This window comes from Pseudopipra pipra, chromosome 3, assembly GCF_036250125.1.
Source record: "Pseudopipra pipra isolate bDixPip1 chromosome 3, bDixPip1.hap1, whole genome shotgun sequence".
NCBI lineage: Eukaryota > Metazoa > Chordata > Aves > Passeriformes > Pipridae > Pseudopipra > Pseudopipra pipra.
Genome location: NC_087551.1, coordinates 21240499 through 21262273, shown reverse-complemented (window position 1 = coordinate 21262273; position 21775 = coordinate 21240499). Strand labels below are relative to the sequence as shown.

General features: G+C 36.1%; 1 protein-coding gene across 9 annotated transcripts in view; it reads right to left on the bottom strand.

Annotated features, from left to right (window-relative positions):
• Window positions 1–21775, bottom strand: part of USH2A (usherin) — a 385399-nt gene that overhangs the window by 223155 nt on the left and 140469 nt on the right. For all 9 annotated transcript variants that reach the window (XR_010428978.1, XM_064648236.1, XM_064648230.1 and 6 more), the window contains 8 exons: window positions 17854–17980; window positions 17368–17469; window positions 15892–16080; window positions 15247–15377; window positions 9169–9442; window positions 6058–6261; window positions 5846–5926; window positions 3272–3457 (listed from right to left, as the gene is read on the bottom strand). Coding sequence is in view for 8 of the 9 variants with exons in the window: in XM_064648236.1 (XP_064504306.1) it covers window positions 3272–3457; window positions 5846–5926; window positions 6058–6261; window positions 9169–9442; window positions 15247–15377; window positions 15892–16080; window positions 17368–17469; window positions 17854–17980 (1294 nt within the window). In the remaining variant the exon portion in view is untranslated. The remainder of the gene's footprint in view (window positions 1–3271; window positions 3458–5845; window positions 5927–6057; window positions 6262–9168; window positions 9443–15246; window positions 15378–15891; window positions 16081–17367; window positions 17470–17853; window positions 17981–21775) is intronic.

Below are 21775 nucleotides of genomic sequence, written 5' to 3'. Positions count from 1 at the left end.
GGCTTGGTGCTGTGACCACTTTCCCAGGAGAGAAAAGGAAATTCCAACTGAACACAAGAAACCACACTTTTTTACTGTGAGGGTGGACAAACACTGGAACTGGCTTCCCACAGTGGAATATCTCCATATGTGGAGATATTCAAAACTCAGCTGGACATGGTCCTGAGAAACCTGCTCCAGCTAACCTTGCCTGAGCTAGGGGAGTTGACTAGATAATCCTTCCAACCCCAATGATCCTTTGATATTCTGGATTCCAAAGGAAAGTAGAAGCAAAAGCTTCTCACAAACCACACTGAAACAATGTATGTTCTAAAGCCTCTTTCATTTGTTTAAATACTGACACTAATTTATATTCCAAATTTTCATGTCAGCATGTGGAATGCACTGGAATGCACAGGAAAGCAACCCAGCCTCTAGGAAGAAACTTCTTTGATGTGATGACCCTGTACTTCCTCTATTACTCTGTGAGTGTGACGAGCTGTATCCAAAGTGTATCAATGTTATTACATACGTCTTTGAAGGCAAGATAGGCTTGCACAGTGCTCCTTGAATCCCAAAAATTTACACTCTAACTTTACACTCTCAGCCTAGAATACAGATACTGAACACCATGTGGAAATATATTAAATAATATATCCAATACACTCCTAGTTCAACAGTCAGAACCTCATTTTAAGCATTTAAATCTGATGAATACTCTTTTCTTGGACGAAAGTGAAAAAATAGTTTGACATTTTGAAGATTACAAGGGTCAGATTTGGAAGGATTTTGGTTTCTGATGAGTCAGAAATAGGCATTTGAGACTGTGGTATTACAGTCATTTAAAGACCTGTTTTAATATTTTGCTCAGCTTTTCTTCTTGACAACGGTACAACAGGTTCTTCTGAATTTGACACACACAGGACAGTCTTCTCAGAAATGGGTAATGCTCTTAACTTTTTGTCACTGTGCAACAGTTATGACTCAGGACCCTACTGAAATGGTTCAAAAGAATTTACAATTTAAGTATAAACCAAAATACAAGAGATGGGCATAAAAAGCTTCAAGGGAAAAAAAAAGACAAAGAGGGTTGTCAGTGCCCGCAGATACATTTGCAAGCAGCAGATTAAGTGGTGCCTAGATTTGACAGGGAATGAAAATTTGAAGGAGGGTGTGAAAAAATGTCAGAGTTTCTTCATCAGTGATCCCACTGAGAGGTGTGGTGCTTTCTTCTCTGCTGTTGCATTAACAAGCCTGGCTGTTTGAGTTACTATGGCATTTCCTCATGGAACAGAACAAAAGAATTTCTGAAGAAATTTACCTGAAATTAGGGAGACAACAAGCAACATTTTCCTTCTCAGCAAATTCAAAGTAAGCAAAGATAGCATCTTCTGTGGGGTTCTGTGTTTATGATAACTTTTGATTAACTAGGAAAGATAATTCAACAGGGAAAGATACCTTTTCCTGGGAGCCTCACATTCATGGATAACCAGTTCTCAATGTCCACACACTTGCCCACTTGTGTAGGCTTCACTGAAATCAATGAACTGAGGTAAAATAGCTTCAAGAGCAGTGATTTAATTTCCACTTGTCTCAGCTCTGACCTCACCATGAGGACATCAATTATATATTTCATACAATGCCAAAATTGGAAAATACGTAACTAAACTGTTTAAGGAAGCAGTCTTTAAACACACAAAACTGAATTGGAAAACTTACTGCCACAGCAAGTTACAGAAGCTAGAAGTATAAATGTATAAAAAAATAAAGACAATTTTACCATAGTACATTAAGCATGATGGTCCAGATGCAGCTTTCAGCCAAACAGCTGAATTTGTATTAACAGGAACACTCACTCTTACCTGTCCAGGCTGGTATAGGCTTTTTCATAACCCTGACGCATAATCATGGCACAGCACCAACAAATTTAAACAACATTTTTGTTCTGACCATCAGTTGTGAATAAACTATCTAATACATATGTTTCTACTAGGGTCTTTAAATTCTGCTAATACAATTTGTATTGCCTAATAGCATAAATAAAGAATATTGAAATCAACAAGGTCATCAAAGAAATGGCAGTAAGGACAGAAAGCCCATGCAGTATGTAAGTTCATCACTCACAAACAGTCAAGATATTTCAAACTGAAGAAAATAAAATACATGCAAGTTTTCTCTTGAAAATGTATGCTTATGGCAGAGAAACAGCACAAACCATATATACTTATGTAAAAACTATTACCTGGGCTTCAGGAAAGCAGCAATAATATACTGCCTGAGTTAACAGTTTTTCCAAGACTACTGTACTGCCCAAAACCTGAGTCAAACCAAAGCAACAGCTTTGAGTATTACATTGTTACCACTTTTGTAATTGTTATGAATTAAATAATTGATGTTAGAGATTACAAAAACAAGTGTATTGGTCACAACTTGTTACAATGAAAGTAAGATTTTGTATTATTGCCCCGTTTAGTCACCATATAACATAATCCAGATTCTTTTCTGTAATGTACTTCCTTCCCTTGTAGCAGCAATCAAAGGCAGTTTGTTAATAGAGAGCAGAAAGCCAGATCCATGTTATCCTGACAGAAGAAATGTCCCAAAATGTTCTCTATGTAGAAGAAAGAGTCCACCATTTCTTCCTAAAAAAATCTGCCTCCTATGGGTAAAAAGACCTAGACTCCAGGAAACATCTCATGTAATGGTTCCTTATAGCTTCTGTCCACAACCCACAGCTCAACAGCAAACAAACCCCATAAACTCAAAGCCCTGAATTCCTTCATTCCATAATAACCTACCTCTACATCCCAGTGGTATCAACCACACCATCTGATTAATGCATATGTATGGTAGTTCCCACTGAAATCAGTTGGGTTTATATGATCAAAATTAGGCAAGTAGATCAAGTGCTTTCATACCTCAGGTCACATAGTATCCTATGGGACCCACATTCAGAGTTAATTTAGGTGAACTGGACGGAACAACAGTGAAGGAGGAAAAAAAATCACATATACTGCGCAAAAACAAGTAAATCAAAAAGCATTCCTCCCGCCCAGATCATAAATAGTTTGGGAATTGCTTTTTAGTATTTGTGTTGTATCTTAATTTCTATTGTTCTTTGAAATGAGTACATCACTATGAGGACGCTGACACAAATAATTATCCTTCCAAATGTTATCTATGCTGCGTATACACAAAAATAGACAAGTAATTTTTTACAGATCAACAAAAGAAGGTATAAGCATCCCGTGTTATTAGATATGCCTAAAAAATGGTACTTAACAGCATTTACCTGTGAGCATACCAGCGTCAGCAAGCTCAGCACTAGTGATGGGTACATTGGGACCATCCGCTTCATATGCTTTCAAAATGTACTTCTCAATTACACCTATGACCCCAGCTGGTTTGTCCCAGGTGACCTCAATGCTGTAACCATTTATACTGTGAACTCTTGAGGGACTTGGCACATTTTGTGGAACTGTAGAAGGATAAAATAGAAAATAGAGAAAATGGCAGTTCTAAGGAGACTATTGCCCCTATTCTTCACTTTTAATGGCTGCAGTAAATCAGACTCAACCATTAGCATAAATACAATTTATTAGAGTTGTAACTTTTCAGCATTGATTTAATATGACTGCACATCTTGAGCTATTCAGTTTAAGCTATATTTCAAAACCATCAAAACTCCATCTACATAACATTCCTTCTTGTCTTGTTGCAATTTTCCAAAAACATTTCATGTATCAAACATATTTAAGCATCACTCACAAAGAGAGGAGGTGGATTGCACGTAGCTAACAAGCTCAGGCATTAAAATAACACAACTGAATGAAGCAAGACAGTACTGCAACAGAGAAGAGTTTTGATATTTATCAGTTGGGTATCTAAGCCACAGAATGTCACAATTATGAGACATTTCTAAATATTTGCATTCTCATTCACAGAAGTCCTTCAAAAAATTGAAGGTCTTTGATTTATTTTCCTATTTCCACAATGCCATGCACTTGTCCTGGGGCAAAGCAGTGATTTTTAAGGCCTTTTTGCAAAATCCTTTGCTTCTGATCATAACATAATATAAAAAAAAAAAAAAGGAAAAAGGAAAATGAAAATGTTTTAAGGAACAGAAAACCAAGATCATATATGCATACAGTTGCTAATAAAAAGAAATCATCCCATTTTCTATAACCTTTAACTATTTCTTAGATATTACTATACCAGGTAAAGGTCTGGCCAGTAACAGCTTCATCACAGATGACTGCACAAGGGATGCAAAGGAAAGACCCAAGGAACACTATGGCAGGATGATGGATGATGAGTTTGCTGTAAACGCATGTGGACTCCCTAGCCCTGCTGATGATCATTCGCTTTTCTCTCCATTAAATAACCTATTTTTTGGTAATTTTATTGTTTAGTTTCATTAAATATGAATGCAGTCTTGTTTTTTATAAGAAGGGTATCAGCATGGAAAGTACAAAAATACCTGGAAGTTGTGATTCTTGTGTAAAGTAAGAATGTGATACTCTGAGAAAGTTTTTATTACTACAGTAATACATTGATTTTATTAGTTATGAAGGTAAGGTAAGGTACTGTACAGCAGATGGTCTTCTCATAAGGGATATAACAAAACCAACTCAAAAATAATTAAATAGTGCAATTATTCTCCAACCCCAGGGAACATAGACTGCTCAATACTGTGGTCAGCTTGCAAACATAAATTTGTGGCAAACCTTACAGTTGTCAGACAGTTTTTAATATGAAAATATGCATATATATTGTGCCTTCTGGGTGGCACACAAAATAATGAGAGTAAGTTGCATAAGAATGCATTATCAAGTCCAATATTTATGCAAGTATCACATAATGTTTTAAGATCATACACTGAATAACTTCCATCAAAAGAATTCTCTGCCTTGTTGGAATGCAATTAGGCTTCAATTTACAGAAGAGGGAAAGTTTGTTAAATAAAATACACAGAACTGTAAATCTTCAAAAACTTGCTCGATGAAGTTTGCAAAAACACTGAACAGAAGAGGAAAAGTTTTTTTAAAATTTTCTTCATAGGACATGAAAAATTTGATCTTTAATGCTCAGCAGATATGTTCCTACTTTGAAACCTTCTCCACAAGCCACATGCTGCTTTTGTAGTATATATTGCCACATTTTCACACACAATCTATGGACTACTTGTTAAAAGAATCCTCATTCAGCCGCACTGAGCATACTCATGTGCGGGTCATTTAAAAAAACAACTTTCACAACACCTTCTTGTCCCTAGCAACGACATGGTCTCTTATTTCCATGGCTTGTGCCTGCTATCCCAGTATCACCTTTCTCTACACCTGATTTTGTATCATTAGGTGATGCATAGGAAAATGCAGATTTACTTACTCCAACCTACTCATGTAACATGAGGTCAGATGTGCACATAAGAGCACAACTACATGGATGGCTGCTCTTACTCAGTTAATGCAGTTCAATAACATCCTTTCCTCTCACATAATGACATTATCCAATACATGTTTGGAAAATACCTTGAATTATGATAACAAAATACCTGCCTTAACACTTTAGCTGATGACTGTAGTTTGGTATCTGTTCAAAGCATTAAGCAGTTTTGCTCCTTCAGAAATACTGTGCAACGTGCACTACTCAAAATCACTGTGGTGGGATTGTCTCCACAAAATCACAGAATGGGTAAGGTTGGAAGAGACCACAGTGGGTCATGTGGTCCAACCTCCCTGCTCAAGCAGGGTCATCCTAGAACACATTGCACAGAATTGTGCCGAGACCATTCTTGAACACCTTCAACATGGCGTTAGATAGCCTATGAAAAATGAGAGTAAGTAAAACTTAAAATTATATTTACCTGATTCTCTTGTACGAACGTGGGTCCATACACTAGATACTGATCCTCCTTCATTTGAGGCAACCACCCTATAGAGGTATTCTTCAAAGGACATGGAGAAGTATAGAGGAGGTAAAAGATTAAAAATACTAAAAAAACACTGAACACAGCAATACATTGACAAAAAATGAACTGAAAATTATGTATTTTTTTTTAAAGAACCAGTGTGCTACCTGTAAATGGTTGTAGACCACGCTCATAAACACTGTGCTCTTTTCCTCGGTACACTAGGATGGAGTCATTTCCCCTGCAGTTAACAGCACTGTCAGTTGATAGGCATCCGTCCAGATTGACTCTGACAGCACTGCTGGACACAGATGCCAAGTTAACGACAGCACCTCGTGTAAATTTAACATCCTTCATGCAACCACCGAAACCTAGCAAACAGTAAGGGATTAGTACCACATAAAGAGCTTCAGTCATTAAGAAACACTTTTGTTCCTTTCAATTCTATATTTTCAGCATTAAAGACTATAATGTGAATAGGTTGACTTCCAACATGACATTCTGCCTACACTTTCACAATACTAAGCTGGTAAGATCCTGCCTTACAGGAACACCTTTCACTGTTAGCAATTCCATCCCAGAAGGAAATAGCTTTCTGTTTTCTCTCCTGCCACGTCTCACTTTAAAATTATTACAATAAAAGTGATTCTGACTTTTAAAATCAGCTTTCTGCTGCCTTCTAATATTTTGTTAATCCACATGCTTTCTCAAACTGAGAAAAATATTTAAATTAAAAATACAATTAACTTCAGGAGATCAGATGGAGTTATTTCAGTTTTTTGTGATGGGGATATAACTAGTATGCTGTTTACAAACATCCTCTAGAAACACAACCCTAAACTATTTATTTATGATAAAAAATTTAAGAAGCTACATTTTATATTTATTTCTATATATACATATATTTCTGTGTGTCCATGTGTGTAACATTCCTATCAACATTACAAATATGTTAAATTAGTCATTTGCAGTTAAAACATCACTATAAAATTCAGGATGCAGTTGTTAAAATCTCTATATTTACTAAAAATTAATAAATTGACACAAAATAGTTCTCAAATCTGAGTAGCGATTGGTGTTTAACATAAACCCGAAGTAAACAGTAGACAAACTGAAGACTTCAGTTCATTTAAGAATTAACTTTGTAAATTAAAAATCCACCTCTCACTGATCAGTGCTACTCTTTAGCTTTGTGAAAGCACTGTATTTATATATTATGTACTTTTATTGCCTTTATCACTGCAAGATGACAGATCAGAGTAGTATTTGTACTTAGCCACCTGAACTGAGAATCTAATGTCCTTACGTAGTTCATGCAAAAAGGGGTAGTGAAGGTGGAAACCCATTTTGAATCAGCCTCTAAAACACTTTCTCTTTCCACAATGCTAGGAATTTGGCCAAACTGCTCCTCAGCATGAATATATCCTAATTTAAGTTCAACTGCTACTCCACAGCGACCTGCTCAGTTTCTTAGCCTGCAGCAGAGGAAAGAATTAGTCCCAGTCTGCATGGACATTCTAATCATAAGAAAGAATAAACAGCTGTTTAATTTTCAGTGAGATGCACAATAAGCTGCAGAATAAGTAAAGACTGCACAAATTCTCACAAACATTCCTGCAAGGTACCTTCCTTCTGAACCTCTCAAGAGAGCATATGATGGGTCATGCAAATGCCCACAGACTCTAGTTGAAATTTCTTAAATTAAAGTTCTAACTGACATGGAGGTGAGGTGGGAGGAGAAGGATATTTATCCCTTATTTGCTGTGAGCAAAACAACATTCCTTTATTAAAAATTAACTACGAAGCAGCCATTGATTGAGAAAATCTTATCTAAATAATTATTAAATCAGAAGGTCTCCATACTCTATTATCTTACCATTACATCACTGTAGTCCTAAATAAAACACGCCTTAAGCTGGAATGTCTAATCTTGTTTACCTAAAACTGCATTTAGGAACACATAAGAATGTTTTTCTCTTTGGACACTCTAAATACAAATTCCCAGCCGCCATCTTATTTTGTGGTGTACTGAGGAGGCTTGGTGGAAAAGTAATGTTTATTGATGTGCCTCGGTATGCACTTCAGACATTCACTTTAGATGCTATGTTGCCCTAGATTCTTCGTTCACAGATCTCTTTGCTGCAGGAGTTGTGAATGCATCCACTCACAAGGCTATACCATCTGCTACAAGGCAACACTGACAGGGTATGACTGGCTAGCTCTTTCAGGCCATAAATATTATGCACACAGAACCTGAAGGAAGATTATATTATATGTTATACTTAGAGCTGGAAGAACAGTATATTCTTGAAATATCTGTGAATGCCAGTGCATGGATTTGATTCAAACTACTCTATAGCTGTGAAACCACCAGGCTTCCAAACAGCTCTGCAGAGCTTACTTGATGCACACATTCAGTGTGAGTTCATGCATTCAAAGCCACTTACTAGATTCCCCACTAATCACTTACTGACTGCTACTTATTTGTTCACGGTGTCTGAAAAATACACCATGACTGATGAATAATTTCACAACTAATGAAAAAACACACCCAGAGTCAGTTTAGTAGACACTTTTGGCTACATTTCCTACAGTAGATCTTTTGTGAAGGCCACTAGTATCAGGCTGTAATTAATGCTTCTCTCTTTTCCCTACAAATTTGACCTGTTCCCAAACAGAAGGGTCGCAGTGATGGCTAAAAATATGACTGTGTCTCCTCTTTCTGATAACAAGGAAAAGGTCACAGAAATTGTAGCCAAAATCCGAATTCAGGGGTTTATATTAATTTAATTTTTTGGGTTAGAATCAATATTGCCTAAAAATGGCCTAAAACCCTCTCAACTATTCTTCCATGTGGCAGCATCCAGCCTCATTACAGTGATTTAAGCTATGTTTACTGTTTTCCACTGGTTTTGTATTCCAGATCTGCAAGTGACATGAGTGGATCAAGTGAAACAAGTTTATCTGAACTGGCTCTCTGATGAAGATTTGAAATCATCTGGTTGGGCATCTCAGTTTACCATTTGCTACTCTCCAGTTCCCCTCCCAGTAGTTAGGTTGCTTCAGATATCACTGGGTTGGAAGAATTTTTTATAGCTTTGTAAAAGGATCAGGACTCAGTAAAGTTACATTGGTAGGGATGACTGGTAGTTAAGGTAACAATGGGTGGAAAGAAAAATTCCTGTTACATATTCATGAATTTACACTGTCAGCAGCAGAATGTCCACCTTGTGCATGACATCAGTTTTTGAAAACACATGTTCTTGGTGTCATCTTACCTTGTTCTAACCCCAGCTCTTTATAAAAATTCTGAATCTCAGGTGGGATTCCTCCTATGTAGACAGGTGAGTTTACTTTCAGCTGCTGAACACGGGGTTCAAATGCCTGCTCTCTCAGTTCATTCATACTTGTTAAAATCACAGAGCCTTCCTTGTTCACAGTGACTTCATTCCACTTTCCATCACAATAAGACAGTCCCAACCAGAGATCCACTTGTGTGAAGACAATGCCAGTTTTTAAAAAGATGTTTAATATTCCACTTTTCAGTTCAATCTATATATTTTCAAAGAGAAAAGATATTTTGAAAGAGACATCAGATACACAACGACAGAAATTCATTTTGAAAAACATAATCAAAGGAGTTATGCACAAGATCAATGAATAAGAAATTTTTATCTTCAGGATAATACTGTTTACACAAAGCATGTTAAATACAGTGAGTGAATCAGTTAATTCAGAAGGGAGGAAAATATATCTTGAATTTTTGACAACAGACTTTGGTATTAACGCAACTAAAAAGAAAGGACAATGAATCAGGACTGTTTTGCTTTTTTGAGAATGAGAAAACAGTATTTTATCTATCGATTCATTTTTTAGAAGAATGTAACAAGATAATAAGGAAATGAAATGTCAGACCTGATTAAGGTCTTTTTAATTGGCTGGTGAACTCAATTTCAAATTTTTGCAATATACATTGATTCTTACATTCATACATTTCATCCTTATTCTTCTACATCTTGTAAGAAAATAATTGGTTTTGTATGTGCTTTTTGAGATTAATGTGCCAATTGCCTAATAGAAATACATTTTACTTAAATGTTTCACTGCAGAAGTCTCCAAATGCTTTACTGCAAGACTCTTTATCCTAACTGAATGGAATACAAGTGGGCTGAGACTGTAAATTGGCACATATAAAGCACTAGACACTTAGGGGATGAACTGGTGCTTGAAAATTATGAATATATCCACAAAAAGGCATTACTGTTTCTATGACAAAACCTTATTAAGTGAAATAAAAAGTACAGATTTAATATAAATTCTTATCACCATTATTGACAAACTGACATATTTAGTTTACTGATAATATTAGCATTGCAATGTTCATAATTAGATTGTATTTCCTTAACAGGGACTCCAACTGATGAAAGAACTCTGTACTTGCAGTGACACAGGCAATGCAGGTCCTATCCCACTGACTTCTTGCTCATAAAACAGAGGGATTTTGTTTATTTGTTTCTTTGGGACCGCAACTTTTCTTATTTCCATGAGTTTAGAGCCATTCATAGCTAAGGACTCTACAATACAGGTAAAGGACTGATCGTGGCATCAGTATTGATGAGTATAGCTTGAAAAATGTGTCCATTGGACAAGTCACTGCTTTTCTTCATTGATAAGAATTAATATGGAGCACACTGTGCTGGTGTGAAGAAAGCATTCCAGATGCATTAGTACAGTGGTATGCCAGCAAGTCTGCCAGACCTGGAAGCCAGAGAGAGGGCACAGTGTTTGACACAGGGTCACTACTCAGCACAACCCTTTTCCAATTTACTCATCTTGGCATAGTTTTAAAGCAGGCAGTGAATAATGCTTGTGCTTTTTTTTGTTGACCTGGACTGACATTTAGAATGCCCAAGTGAAGACAAAGATAGGGGACCACTGCTCAGTTTCAGTTGTTCTGCATGATGAAGATAAAAAAAAACAAAATTCTGCATAGATCTGAGCATAGGTACTGACCAAAGGTTTAGAAAAACAACAGACTAATTGTTTGCTTTAGATAAAATTCTGGGACCATTTTAAAAAAAATGCTTGATTTATAATGTCCTTGGAAACTATATTATTACTTTAAATCAAAAACACATGAAGATCATCGTACAGACATCTCAGTTGCCATCCCTAAACAGAACAAGAGTGTTATATCACAGCTCTAAACATAAGCAGTTTCCAGTATAATTCTTCAAAGCATGCTTGCTTTTCAGAATTTGAGATACAAAATTTCATTAACGCTTTTCTATATGTATACAATTCTTATTTTGATATACCTCAGCATTTAAGTTTGGAGTTAGGAAAACCAAAGCTTAGCCTGAAACTGGAAGATATGAGGAGCAAGAAGAGCTTCCATAGTCCCACTAGCAGGTTGTAGTATCCCTCCGAGACTGATACAGGGACCAACTCTGATTAAAAATTTTATTAATGACCTGGGCAATAGGATGGGGTATACTCTCATCAAGGTTGCAAGTGATAGCTAAGAGGGCTGTCACTGGTGTTCTAGGCATATAAAGCAGCTTTGAAGAAAATACTGAGTCAAGATGGATCACAAACTGAACACTGGCCAACAATGTACCCTCAAAATGATGAAGACCAACATGCACTGGGCTACATTAGAAATGAGGTAGGCACCAGTTCCAAGGAGTTGATTCTTCCCCTCTCTCTATCCTGTATAAGACCTGGACTACTGTATCCAGTTGTGGAATCTCTGGTATATAAAAGATACTGCGGAACACCAGAGTGAATCCAGTGGAGGGGCACCAAGTTGGTCAGTGGTTGGATCATACATAGAGTATGATCTGAAGCTGAAAGAACAGGGTTTGTTCAGTTTTAAGAGTAAAAGGGAAGAGAACTTTACTGTTCAACTTCCTTATGGGAAGATACAGAAAAGACAGACCCAGTCTCTTCTCAGAGGCTCATTACAAAAGGATGAGAGGCAAAAAACAAGTTGTAATGAGAGAAACAGTAAGAGATCAGGGCTGGTTTCTTTGTTGTTTGGGGTTTTTTTTCCTATAATGCGGATGGTCAAAGATTGGAACAGACTGCAGAATTTATAAAGCTGTGGACCATCCATCTGGAGAGAGATGCACAATACCCAAACAGAAAATGCATGGAGCAACCTATTCAAACATAAATTGGTCCTGCTTTTAGCAAAGACTGGGAATAAATTACTCTAAAGGTCCTTTCAACTTAAATGATTTTTTGGTTCTGTATTGTACTTCTCTGCAGGAGCAAGTAGTTGCCTCACTCGATCTGCTTATAAACATATGAGTTTGAAGATGAAAGGAATATGCAGATATAGCTCTGGGAAGCCAAACTCACATATGATAGGGGCTGCATCAGAGCCTGAATGACACTTCCTTAAACCTGCCACCCAAAATGGTCTCAACCAATGTAGAACTAGAAAAGTGATTATGGCTTTATCTCCCTTGAATTGGGAAGTCTTCCTGAGTCTCAGGAATACCAGCAGAGAAAAGCAATGGACTTCAAAAAACTTGTCAAGGACAGGCAGCCTGTAAGTCCTTTGAAAGTGAAAGTACATGTTACTCATGTTGATGTTCATTCCAGTTCAAAATCTAGCCCGGTTCAGACCTGCCAGCCAGAGAGCAGAGGCCCAAACAAAGACCCTCAATAGTCCCCTCAGAATCAGTCACTCTAACGATTTGCATTTTGATTTCTCAAAATGCTAATTTCACACCCCTTCTTATTTCCATCACAGTAATGCTTTCATCTTGCACTCTGGCTATGTTACTTCATGCAGCTATTCAAACGTGCAATTCTTTGGGAAAAGTTCTTTCAAGACTTTTTTCTTACTTTGCAGCTTTGCAGAAGTAAATCAGCAGCTACAATTTCTTGGGAGCCAGTGCCACTGTTGCACACTGGCAGTGCTTAGGTTTTTGCTGCAGTTGAAGTGGTCAGCATCAAAATCAGTAATGCAAACTTTATCGGCCATCATGGACTCTTTTAATCACATAAATTCATGAGGAAGCACATGCCAGAGTGAGAGCTAGTAATTCATACTAGTGTATCTGTCACAGTTTGCCTGTAATTATTATGCCTGGATCCAAAAATAATCAGATTGACCTATCTGGCTTGAGTTAATTCTCAGGGCATAGAAGGCATGGAAGAAGTGACCTTTATGCACAGCACCTTTCTAGGACATCATTTTGTCTTGGGCAGAAGACAAGACAGAGTCTTTGGCTGTTTGGTATCAGATCAGCCACGTGTTTAGCTACAGTCATTCCCAAACTATAATGCTAATAAGAGAGCTGTGACCTATGCAAAGAGAAGGGTCAGGGAATACTGTCTTACAACAGCACTTGGGATAAGTGGTATAGCTTATAATCTGTTTTGCTGTGCAAGTGTTTCCTGACCAAAGCTTCTAACAAAGACATCGTAGCTCATGTGCAACATGCTACACACCTCATTTTCACTTTCTATTAACCTTTTTTTGTGAGCTCAAGTGTACAGAAAAACCTTCTGTCATCATTATGTATGTGCAGAACACAAAGCCGCAAGAGTTGGAAAAGCATGCATACATGTACTCATCCTCTCTAAAATTCCTCTAGGCTATGGAGATGTTGAGGTCAGCATTAAAGTGACATTAAAAAAAAATTACTTGATTTAGGACAAATTCTAAGAAAATTATCCAATCACAATTCTCAGAGCTGAAAATAGTATAAATATAAAACTGCCAAAAATCTGGATGATTTTTGTATGAGTAGAAAAGGAAATTATTTTGTCTAACTGCTTTGTGCTTTTGACTCCACTTCAAATTTAGTAAGTCCCCTTTCTTACTTTATAGTCAGAATCTATTTTCTCATGTTTGTGGTAGTCTTACACAGAGCAAGACAGAGGAAACAAGGATCACATACTACCAGAATCTCCTGAAGAACCTTGTGAATACTGTTCATGTAAATAGTGCCCCTGTGCTGTGAATTACACACATACAACTCTTTTTTAGGGTGGAACAGTAGTGTACCTATAATATCTTATGCTATTAGCTTGTGATCTCGGTCATTACTTGAGGGCAAAATTAAAGTAATAACTGTAATTAGTAAGACTTGTTATTGGAACTCATTGTAATTTTTTAACTAAGGCTGCGTCAAAAAGAGGAAGCAAATTGGTCTAGCAGAATTCAAAACCCAGGAAAAAACGATCTGCTGGAAAAGCCAGTAGTATAAAAAGAAAATAGAGAGTAAGTTATAGTTGACCTGAAAAGGAGAAAAATACATTTATATGTTTTAGGTCACAAGTTTAAAAGAAAAGGTCCATTAGATATAATGCCGTGCAATAAAACAGGCTGTGACATGACAGCCATTAGCAAAACAGCTGCATAATAAGAAATAAATAAATAAATAAAATTCAATAATAGAGCAGAAAGGGCAGATTGGGTCATAAAGAATAACAATACTTTCAAAAATCTCTAAAAATAAATTATTGCTTCCTGGATAAGCTGTAAAAGTATTTTTTTTCCATCCTCTGTAATACCTACTAATTGGTGAAAGTACTAACTATAGTTGACCTACTAAGCAACAGTGACCACAGCGTAATTACACTCAGAATCCTTGAGGAAAGAAAAATATCAAAATCCAGAGCCATGCAGCTAATAAAAGAATTTGAAAAATGAAAACAAACATATTAAAATTTAAACAAAATACTGGAAATGATGGAAGCACAAGTAATTCTGAGTATAAACAGTCTTATTTAACAGACACCGAAAAGAAACTTCATAAGCATTATCTCACAAATTTGCCTAATACAGGATTTGTATTTTGCAGTGTTGGGAAAACCATGACAGGGATGAGACAGGATTAAGCTGGACCACTAATTTCTGTCTATATGTTTCAGATACAAATGAAAAAAATTATGGATTATAAAAAAATACATCTATCTTAAAGAGAAAGCTTTATTAGGAGACTGGACAATTTCCATCATGAACTTTTTGATTTACAATTTAATTATCTTGTTCTACTATGAGAACTGGGAAAATGGTAACTCTATACTTGCCTAGGAATAACGTGGACACTTTTAATATGTCTTTCATTCTCCTTTCTAATTCAGTAAAGACAATAATTCTACGTTTCATATATTGATATCTTTCTTATTTATGATATAAATAACACAAGTAACTTAATTGAGCATCTCTTGGAGTGTTTTGCTCCCCTTACACTTTGTTGTGCAAAGCATTTCAAAACTAGTAAAACACGAAAATAACTTATGGTATGAAATTTCTTTAAGTGCTAGTTTGGCTTTAGTAACAAAACTCACAAGTCATGTCTGAATGTAGTTATTTGTATTTTTGAACTTACTGCAAGATAATCTGGGCCATCTTTATTGTAAACAAACAGAAGCAATCCATTCAGTTGATCTGTTCTGAATTTGAATGAGATCTCAAATTCCATTCCACCACTGAAAACACCTGAATGCAACTCCAGGAACCCTGGAAAGAGAGTGAGTGCATACATAAGCTAATCAAATCCATAAATAAATAGTTTCAGGAAACCAAAAGTAAAAATTTAGATGCTACTTTCTACTTTGATATAAAGAACTTGGGCATCAAGGTTATAGTTCTTACAACTTTATCACTCAGCCTCATAAAGGACAGTCATCAACATAATGCAAGAAACCAAACCGGTACAACATCCTCTTTTTTTTACCTGGCATTTCTTTTGGTACCTTATAGGCATCTTTTATGTCTCTACAAAAGTGAACCTTCACCTTTTACAGGCACATCAAATCTGCATACAGTTACAGCAGCACTACATGACTGTGAATGCAATTCCTCTTTCATGCAGCAACCTTCTGTAAACCCAGAGACCAAATTTTAAACCATTCAAAAATAAACCTCTATAGCTAAAAATGCTTTGAAAAGCAGATCACTGCAATACTTTTAATACGATCACCTTTTATATCTCAAGAACATACTTGGATAGTGCAATAGAACAGAAAACTACCTCTGCCAAGAAAATGTGCTCCTTCTGAGAGGGCAATGGGGCATCCTTCCCAAACATGATAGACATTGTTCTGCTCTTCAGCATACTCCCAGTTCAAAGATTCCCAGTTTTCATAAGGAGTATGCACTGTTTTCAAAAATACATCACTAAGGCACCCCACAAATCCTTTCTGCACTATCCTCTTCATCCCTGCAAAAAAAGGAAAATATTTTTTAAGCCGATTAATCACCTGCAACTAAACACAAGAATTAATTTATATGTTTTATTCATGTTCTCCTTATCATATATGTCTATGTATGCATTGAAAACCAGCTATCAATCACTTCATAAAGACAGTCTCAAAGCTAAATCCAGATTTTTGAATGGGTCTAGTTCCTACAGACAGCAGTGTCTGCTACATAGCTGAAAAATACTAAAATTTTTGAGATTTTGTATACAGGTACTTTCAAATCAACAGCAGAAATCTGCTCTATGGAGATCCAAGGAAAGTTTTCTTTAAACAAAACAGTAATTCTGAAGAAAGGCATGCTTCTGCTGAATAGGAAGAAATAGTGTTGCAAAAGCTAAGACAGATGAATACATGTTTAGAAGTTTCATCAGGAAATGTTTCATTCCTTGTTTGAATAAAAAAACCCCAATGATTCCTGGTTGCTATACTCTTTTTTCACTAGGGACAAAAACATAAAGCAGATTTATAGGTGGCCTTCTCTTGAATGGTATTTATAGTCAGTCTCATTTTAATTATTTACCTGTGTTTTTTGAGGGAGGCATCCTGGATTACTTTGTGAACCAACGTTTTAGAACACACGCACATATTTCTGGTTTTAGTAAAGTGACAAAGAAGGAAATAGGGAGTTGGACTTCAGTGTACCCCACTAGTTTTTATGTCAGATGTGAGAACATAAACTTAGCAAACAATTTGGCTTCCAGGTTAATATGACAGAAACAAAATTTTGGAAATGAATTCACTGAGAACAGCTGAATGTATACTGGCTTTGTAGGCAGTCACCTCTCTGTTACAGGCTGACAGATTACATACTTGAAATATATATCAAATTTATATATGAAAACTTATGTTTATTGATTTTTCTAGAAGCCAAGTATGATCCAATTCTACATAAATTCTATATCTGTAAAATACAGGTATATTCATACACCACCAAATTCAATGCAACAACCTCTGAAGGATACAAACTGACACCAAAAAAGGTCAGCATGTTGTATCCCTGCACCCAAGTGCATAACCCTGCATTTAAGCTAATAAAAAGAAATTTCTTGTGTATTTTGGAAAAGAATTTGGGAATCTGTATGTAAAACACATCCTTAACTTTCACAGTCATACCAGTTCTGTGTATAAAATTCATTAAAATGCACACAGAGCTCATACGCTGCTTTAATGCTGATGACACCAGCTATATAGACATTTCAGTCTATCTCAAAAGGTAAAATTGTAAAAGACTTATTTATCATACTCACCTACATCCTTTCTCTCAATAGTATAACCCTGTGGAAGTCCTCCAACAAAAACTCCTGTGTTCTCTCCAATAATGGTACTGCCACTAGTTGCTAAGGAAGAACCTGAAAGAAATAGATCATTATTCTGTTATTCAATGCTTTCAACAGATTTTCAACTCAATAACAAAATATTGATATTTTATAAAAAAGGTTAATGTGACACAATATCCTAGTACTTTCCCATACATATCCAGGAAATACTTACATCTCTATTTTACAACAGAGTATTAAAACAATTATAGATTCACAAGCACAAAAAGGCACTTAGTATTAAATCATCAAAGATTCACATTGGACAGATACCTCAGATGAGCAGACAAAACAGTAGTGATCTTTTGAGAAAATTGAGTTGAATTCTTTTTTGTATGGGAAAACACATGTAGTGGAAAAGTAAGCAAGTGAGCAATACCCTGAGCAATACCAAAATTATTTAGATGAATTGATTACCTGTGTACTGCCCATCCACTGTGATGTTTCCCAGTGCTTGAATTCTTGTAGCAATTATTTGGTGCCAGCTGTTATCATTGTACATTTTTCCACCATCATTAGTTGGAGTGACTGCTACCGCAGATCCCTTTTTAATAAAGAGAAGAATCCAATTTAGAATATTATGAAGGTAACATTTAGAATTATATCTTTATATAGATATATAAAGATAGAATATATTAGAATATACAGATATATAGATAGAATATAGATATATTAGAATTATATCTGTTTTACAGCAATCTGTAGCATGTACCATCTAAAAATAAAGACAGAAGTCCTCTGCTTAACTTCTTTTGGACTACTGAATGATGTTTAGGACTGATTTTCCCACTAAATTAACCTTTTCAAATAATAAAATAAAGATCAAGGATCCAGCTTGGTTTCTATTAAAAATAGAAAACTCTGTGTAGTTCCCCTGATAAAGACAAGGATGAGGCACAAATCGTTGTGGGTCATGTCACTCAGATTTTTTATTTTTTATTTATTTTTTTAATTATGTCTCTATTTAACTACTTCAGGGATTACTATGGCTGTGTAGTTTGATGGCCATGATTCAATGTCCCATCCACAGAGAGAAGTGGCATATCAAGATTGTTAATTGCAGCACCTGTCTAAAGGAAGGAACCCAAAAAAGAGGTGTATTTGTAGCACAGTAGATCCATGTTCTGTCCATGTTAACCTGGTATCAAAAGGACTTAAATTTCTAGATGAAAGAGTACAATAAATTTATGGAGGGAAAAAAAGCTCATTCCAAGAGATTCGGGAAGACACACCAAAACAAAGAAGGTGAAAAAAACCCCAACAAAACAACAACAGCAACAAAAAAACCAAAACCAAAACCAACCAACCAAACAACAACATACACACCCCTCCCCCAAAAGATAGTTATTGAAGTTGCTTTATGGTATAAGGGATCTTTGTAAAAATGCATTTAAATTTAACTAGAATTTGTATGTGGTTTTATTAAAACAAACAAAAAATATGACAAAGAGGGGTGAATTTAGGGACATCTATGACAAATACAGAGAAGTTTTTTCCAAATTGCTGAGTAAGAGGAATATAAGGGATGAAGCTGCCAAACTAAATCTCACGATTGTAAAGAACCAAACAAAATATCACATAAATTAATATAATGATGTAACACAAATAAAATCAATACATTTCAAGAATTTTCTTGAGATTTATATCCAAATAATCTTCTAATTTCCTAATAATTCCCATAATATTTTCTCAGGACTTTATACCCTACTTGAACTATCTGAGAACTCAAAGTTATTCTGCTGGATTCACAAATACAATTGTCCTATGCAGCAGGCAACTACTGAATGGAAAAATATTTCCTTGTATAGGCACTGTGCTATACTAAAGAATCTCAACTTCTGTAGTTACTTTATGGCTTCAAAAAACAACTTCCAAAAAATATGTAAAAGAAAAATTTGGTTCCTTATCATTTGGGGGCCTAGCTTGTAACTTTGCAATAGCAAACTAGACCATTCAGCAATTTTTTTATTCTCAGATCATCTATGACTTTTTCTGGTCAAAGGACCTTAGAGTCCTTTGGAGAAAACCTGTTGATGTAAACAACCACCTATTTTAATTAATACTAAAAACTTCTGTTAAAATTTAGTCTTCTGCCTTTAGTGGCATTCATCTATTAGAAACTGCATTTTGGCATAAGATTTACGAACACAGAATACATTTTGCATTACCTTTTGAATTGGGGACTGTCACTGTGTATCTTATGTATTAAAATACATATGATGTGCACATATGCACACGATTACAGAAAAAGTTATTTCCTGTGGATATTTACAGCATGCTTCCTACTCCATTCAGCCAACATCCTGGTACTGAGGAGTTTTGTGCAGCAGCCCTCTCCCCCATTAAAACAATACAAAGCTATATATCCTTACATATTAATTCCCACTTTTTCATATACTATTTTTTATTGTCTTCTCTCCTATTTCAACATTTTAATATTTTACAAACACACACATTTCATTATCGTAGTTTAATAATTAAAACCAGAACTGGTGTCATGCCCAATTAATGTGCCCTGGTAGCATGCCCATTAGTTTTTCCATTAGTGAATTCAACAATACTAATGGGATTACTAGCATGGGATGCTAATTGGGCGTGACATAAGAAACTGGCTTACTTCTTAGCATACCCTTGCTAATGATGAAATTAATGAGCATTTTATTAAATGCTGTCTCATCAAAGTGTACTTAGTTAGCGTTAAAATTGTTACAAACGATGCTGCATTCTAAAGATCAGGTGCCTGAATAAGTGGTTCTTCATATTATGTTTGGCAACAGTCTAGAGCATTAACAGTTTTATACATCAGAAACCACATTTATTTGTAACCAATTCAATCTGGGACCACACAAGCATATGTGCAAACCTGTGCTTAATTTTGGGGGAAGACAAAAAAAGATGGTATTCAGCAGGATTCAGCATGCACTGAGTTGGAGGTCCCTTTAAGAAATTTTATCCAGAACTACCTTAGTCACTCTGTGATCACATTCAAATAGCCTATTGTGAGATGGCTTGTCATGCATCTTGGAAATCAACATTTTGAAATCTGGGTTATTTAGCTAAACCATACAACATAATATTTGGTAGCTCTCAGTAATAACTAAATAAGTACGAATCACTGTGGGTCTCTCGTGACGATGTTTACATTGAAAACACATAGAAACATCACAAATAAGAATCTTCAAAGACACAATCTTAGGTACCAAAGTCTGAGTGTAACTATACTTTTCCCAGTCAAGTTCTTTCAATTCCCAAACTCCTACCACTGAGAAGGTAAACAAATACTGAAGTTTTGCCAGTGCCGAGGAGGAAGGTCTAGCTGACACTCACAGCTGGGTAGGTAGTCTCCATCTTCCTTTTTTTTGTGGAGTTACAGCTTACCCTCAGACTGTGTCTACTAGTTCAGCCTCTTCATGACAAGAACAACCAACAAGGAAACACAGGCAACAAGAAAAGTATCTGATGTTCCTCCTTCTTGCTGTAAAGTTTAGTAAATGGATCGCCTTCTAACATGGAAGAGCTGGATTCGATTCCCTCCATCCCGTGAGAACAATCTCAGTACACTATCCCCAGACTGTACTAATCACTAAGGAAGAAGGTACTCCACATTGGATTTGTACTTTCACTTTTAATGATTTTCACTTAGTGTAAAAAATTCAGTGCTTCCCTGAGAAGAAGAAGAAATGACCTGCAGCCACTGAAAGATAACCAGAAATTTAGCTGGAGTTGATTACGTAATTTAGGGGTGGAGGTAAAGACATCATGATAAGAAGAAAATCCACAGACAGCTGAAGGTTTACAGATACTCTGAGTTTGGAGGAAGATCTATGGAACAATTTGATTGTTCAGACAACACTAAGGAAGACATCTGTTAGCAAAACCCCTCATGCTTCCTGGAGCATGAGTAGAAACTGCAAAGAATGACAGTAAAACAATTAGGAAGGAAAAAAGAGCAGTTACGCAACACAAAGGGAAACAAAAGGGGACGGTCAGACAATAGCTGGATGAATGGTGGTGTACATGAGGCTCAGAGAAGTATGAATGGACAGGAAGAAAAGGATTTGAAATTAACACTTAGCGAAGGATGAAGCTAGGCTGGTGAAGGCTCCCCACTAGGAAGACTTGGCAGGACTATCCCCAGAGCAGACACAACAAAGAGAAAACACATTGCTGATAGTGAGCAAAGATACATACCAGCATCCTGAAAGGGACTAAGGGTAAAAATAATTAACCTGTGACAGGACACAGCTGGAAGGGAGCACAGAATATTATGCCACACTGCTACAGATAAAAAGCAGTAGCGACACAGTTGTCATCAAAAAGAATTTTTGCAATTTTTAAG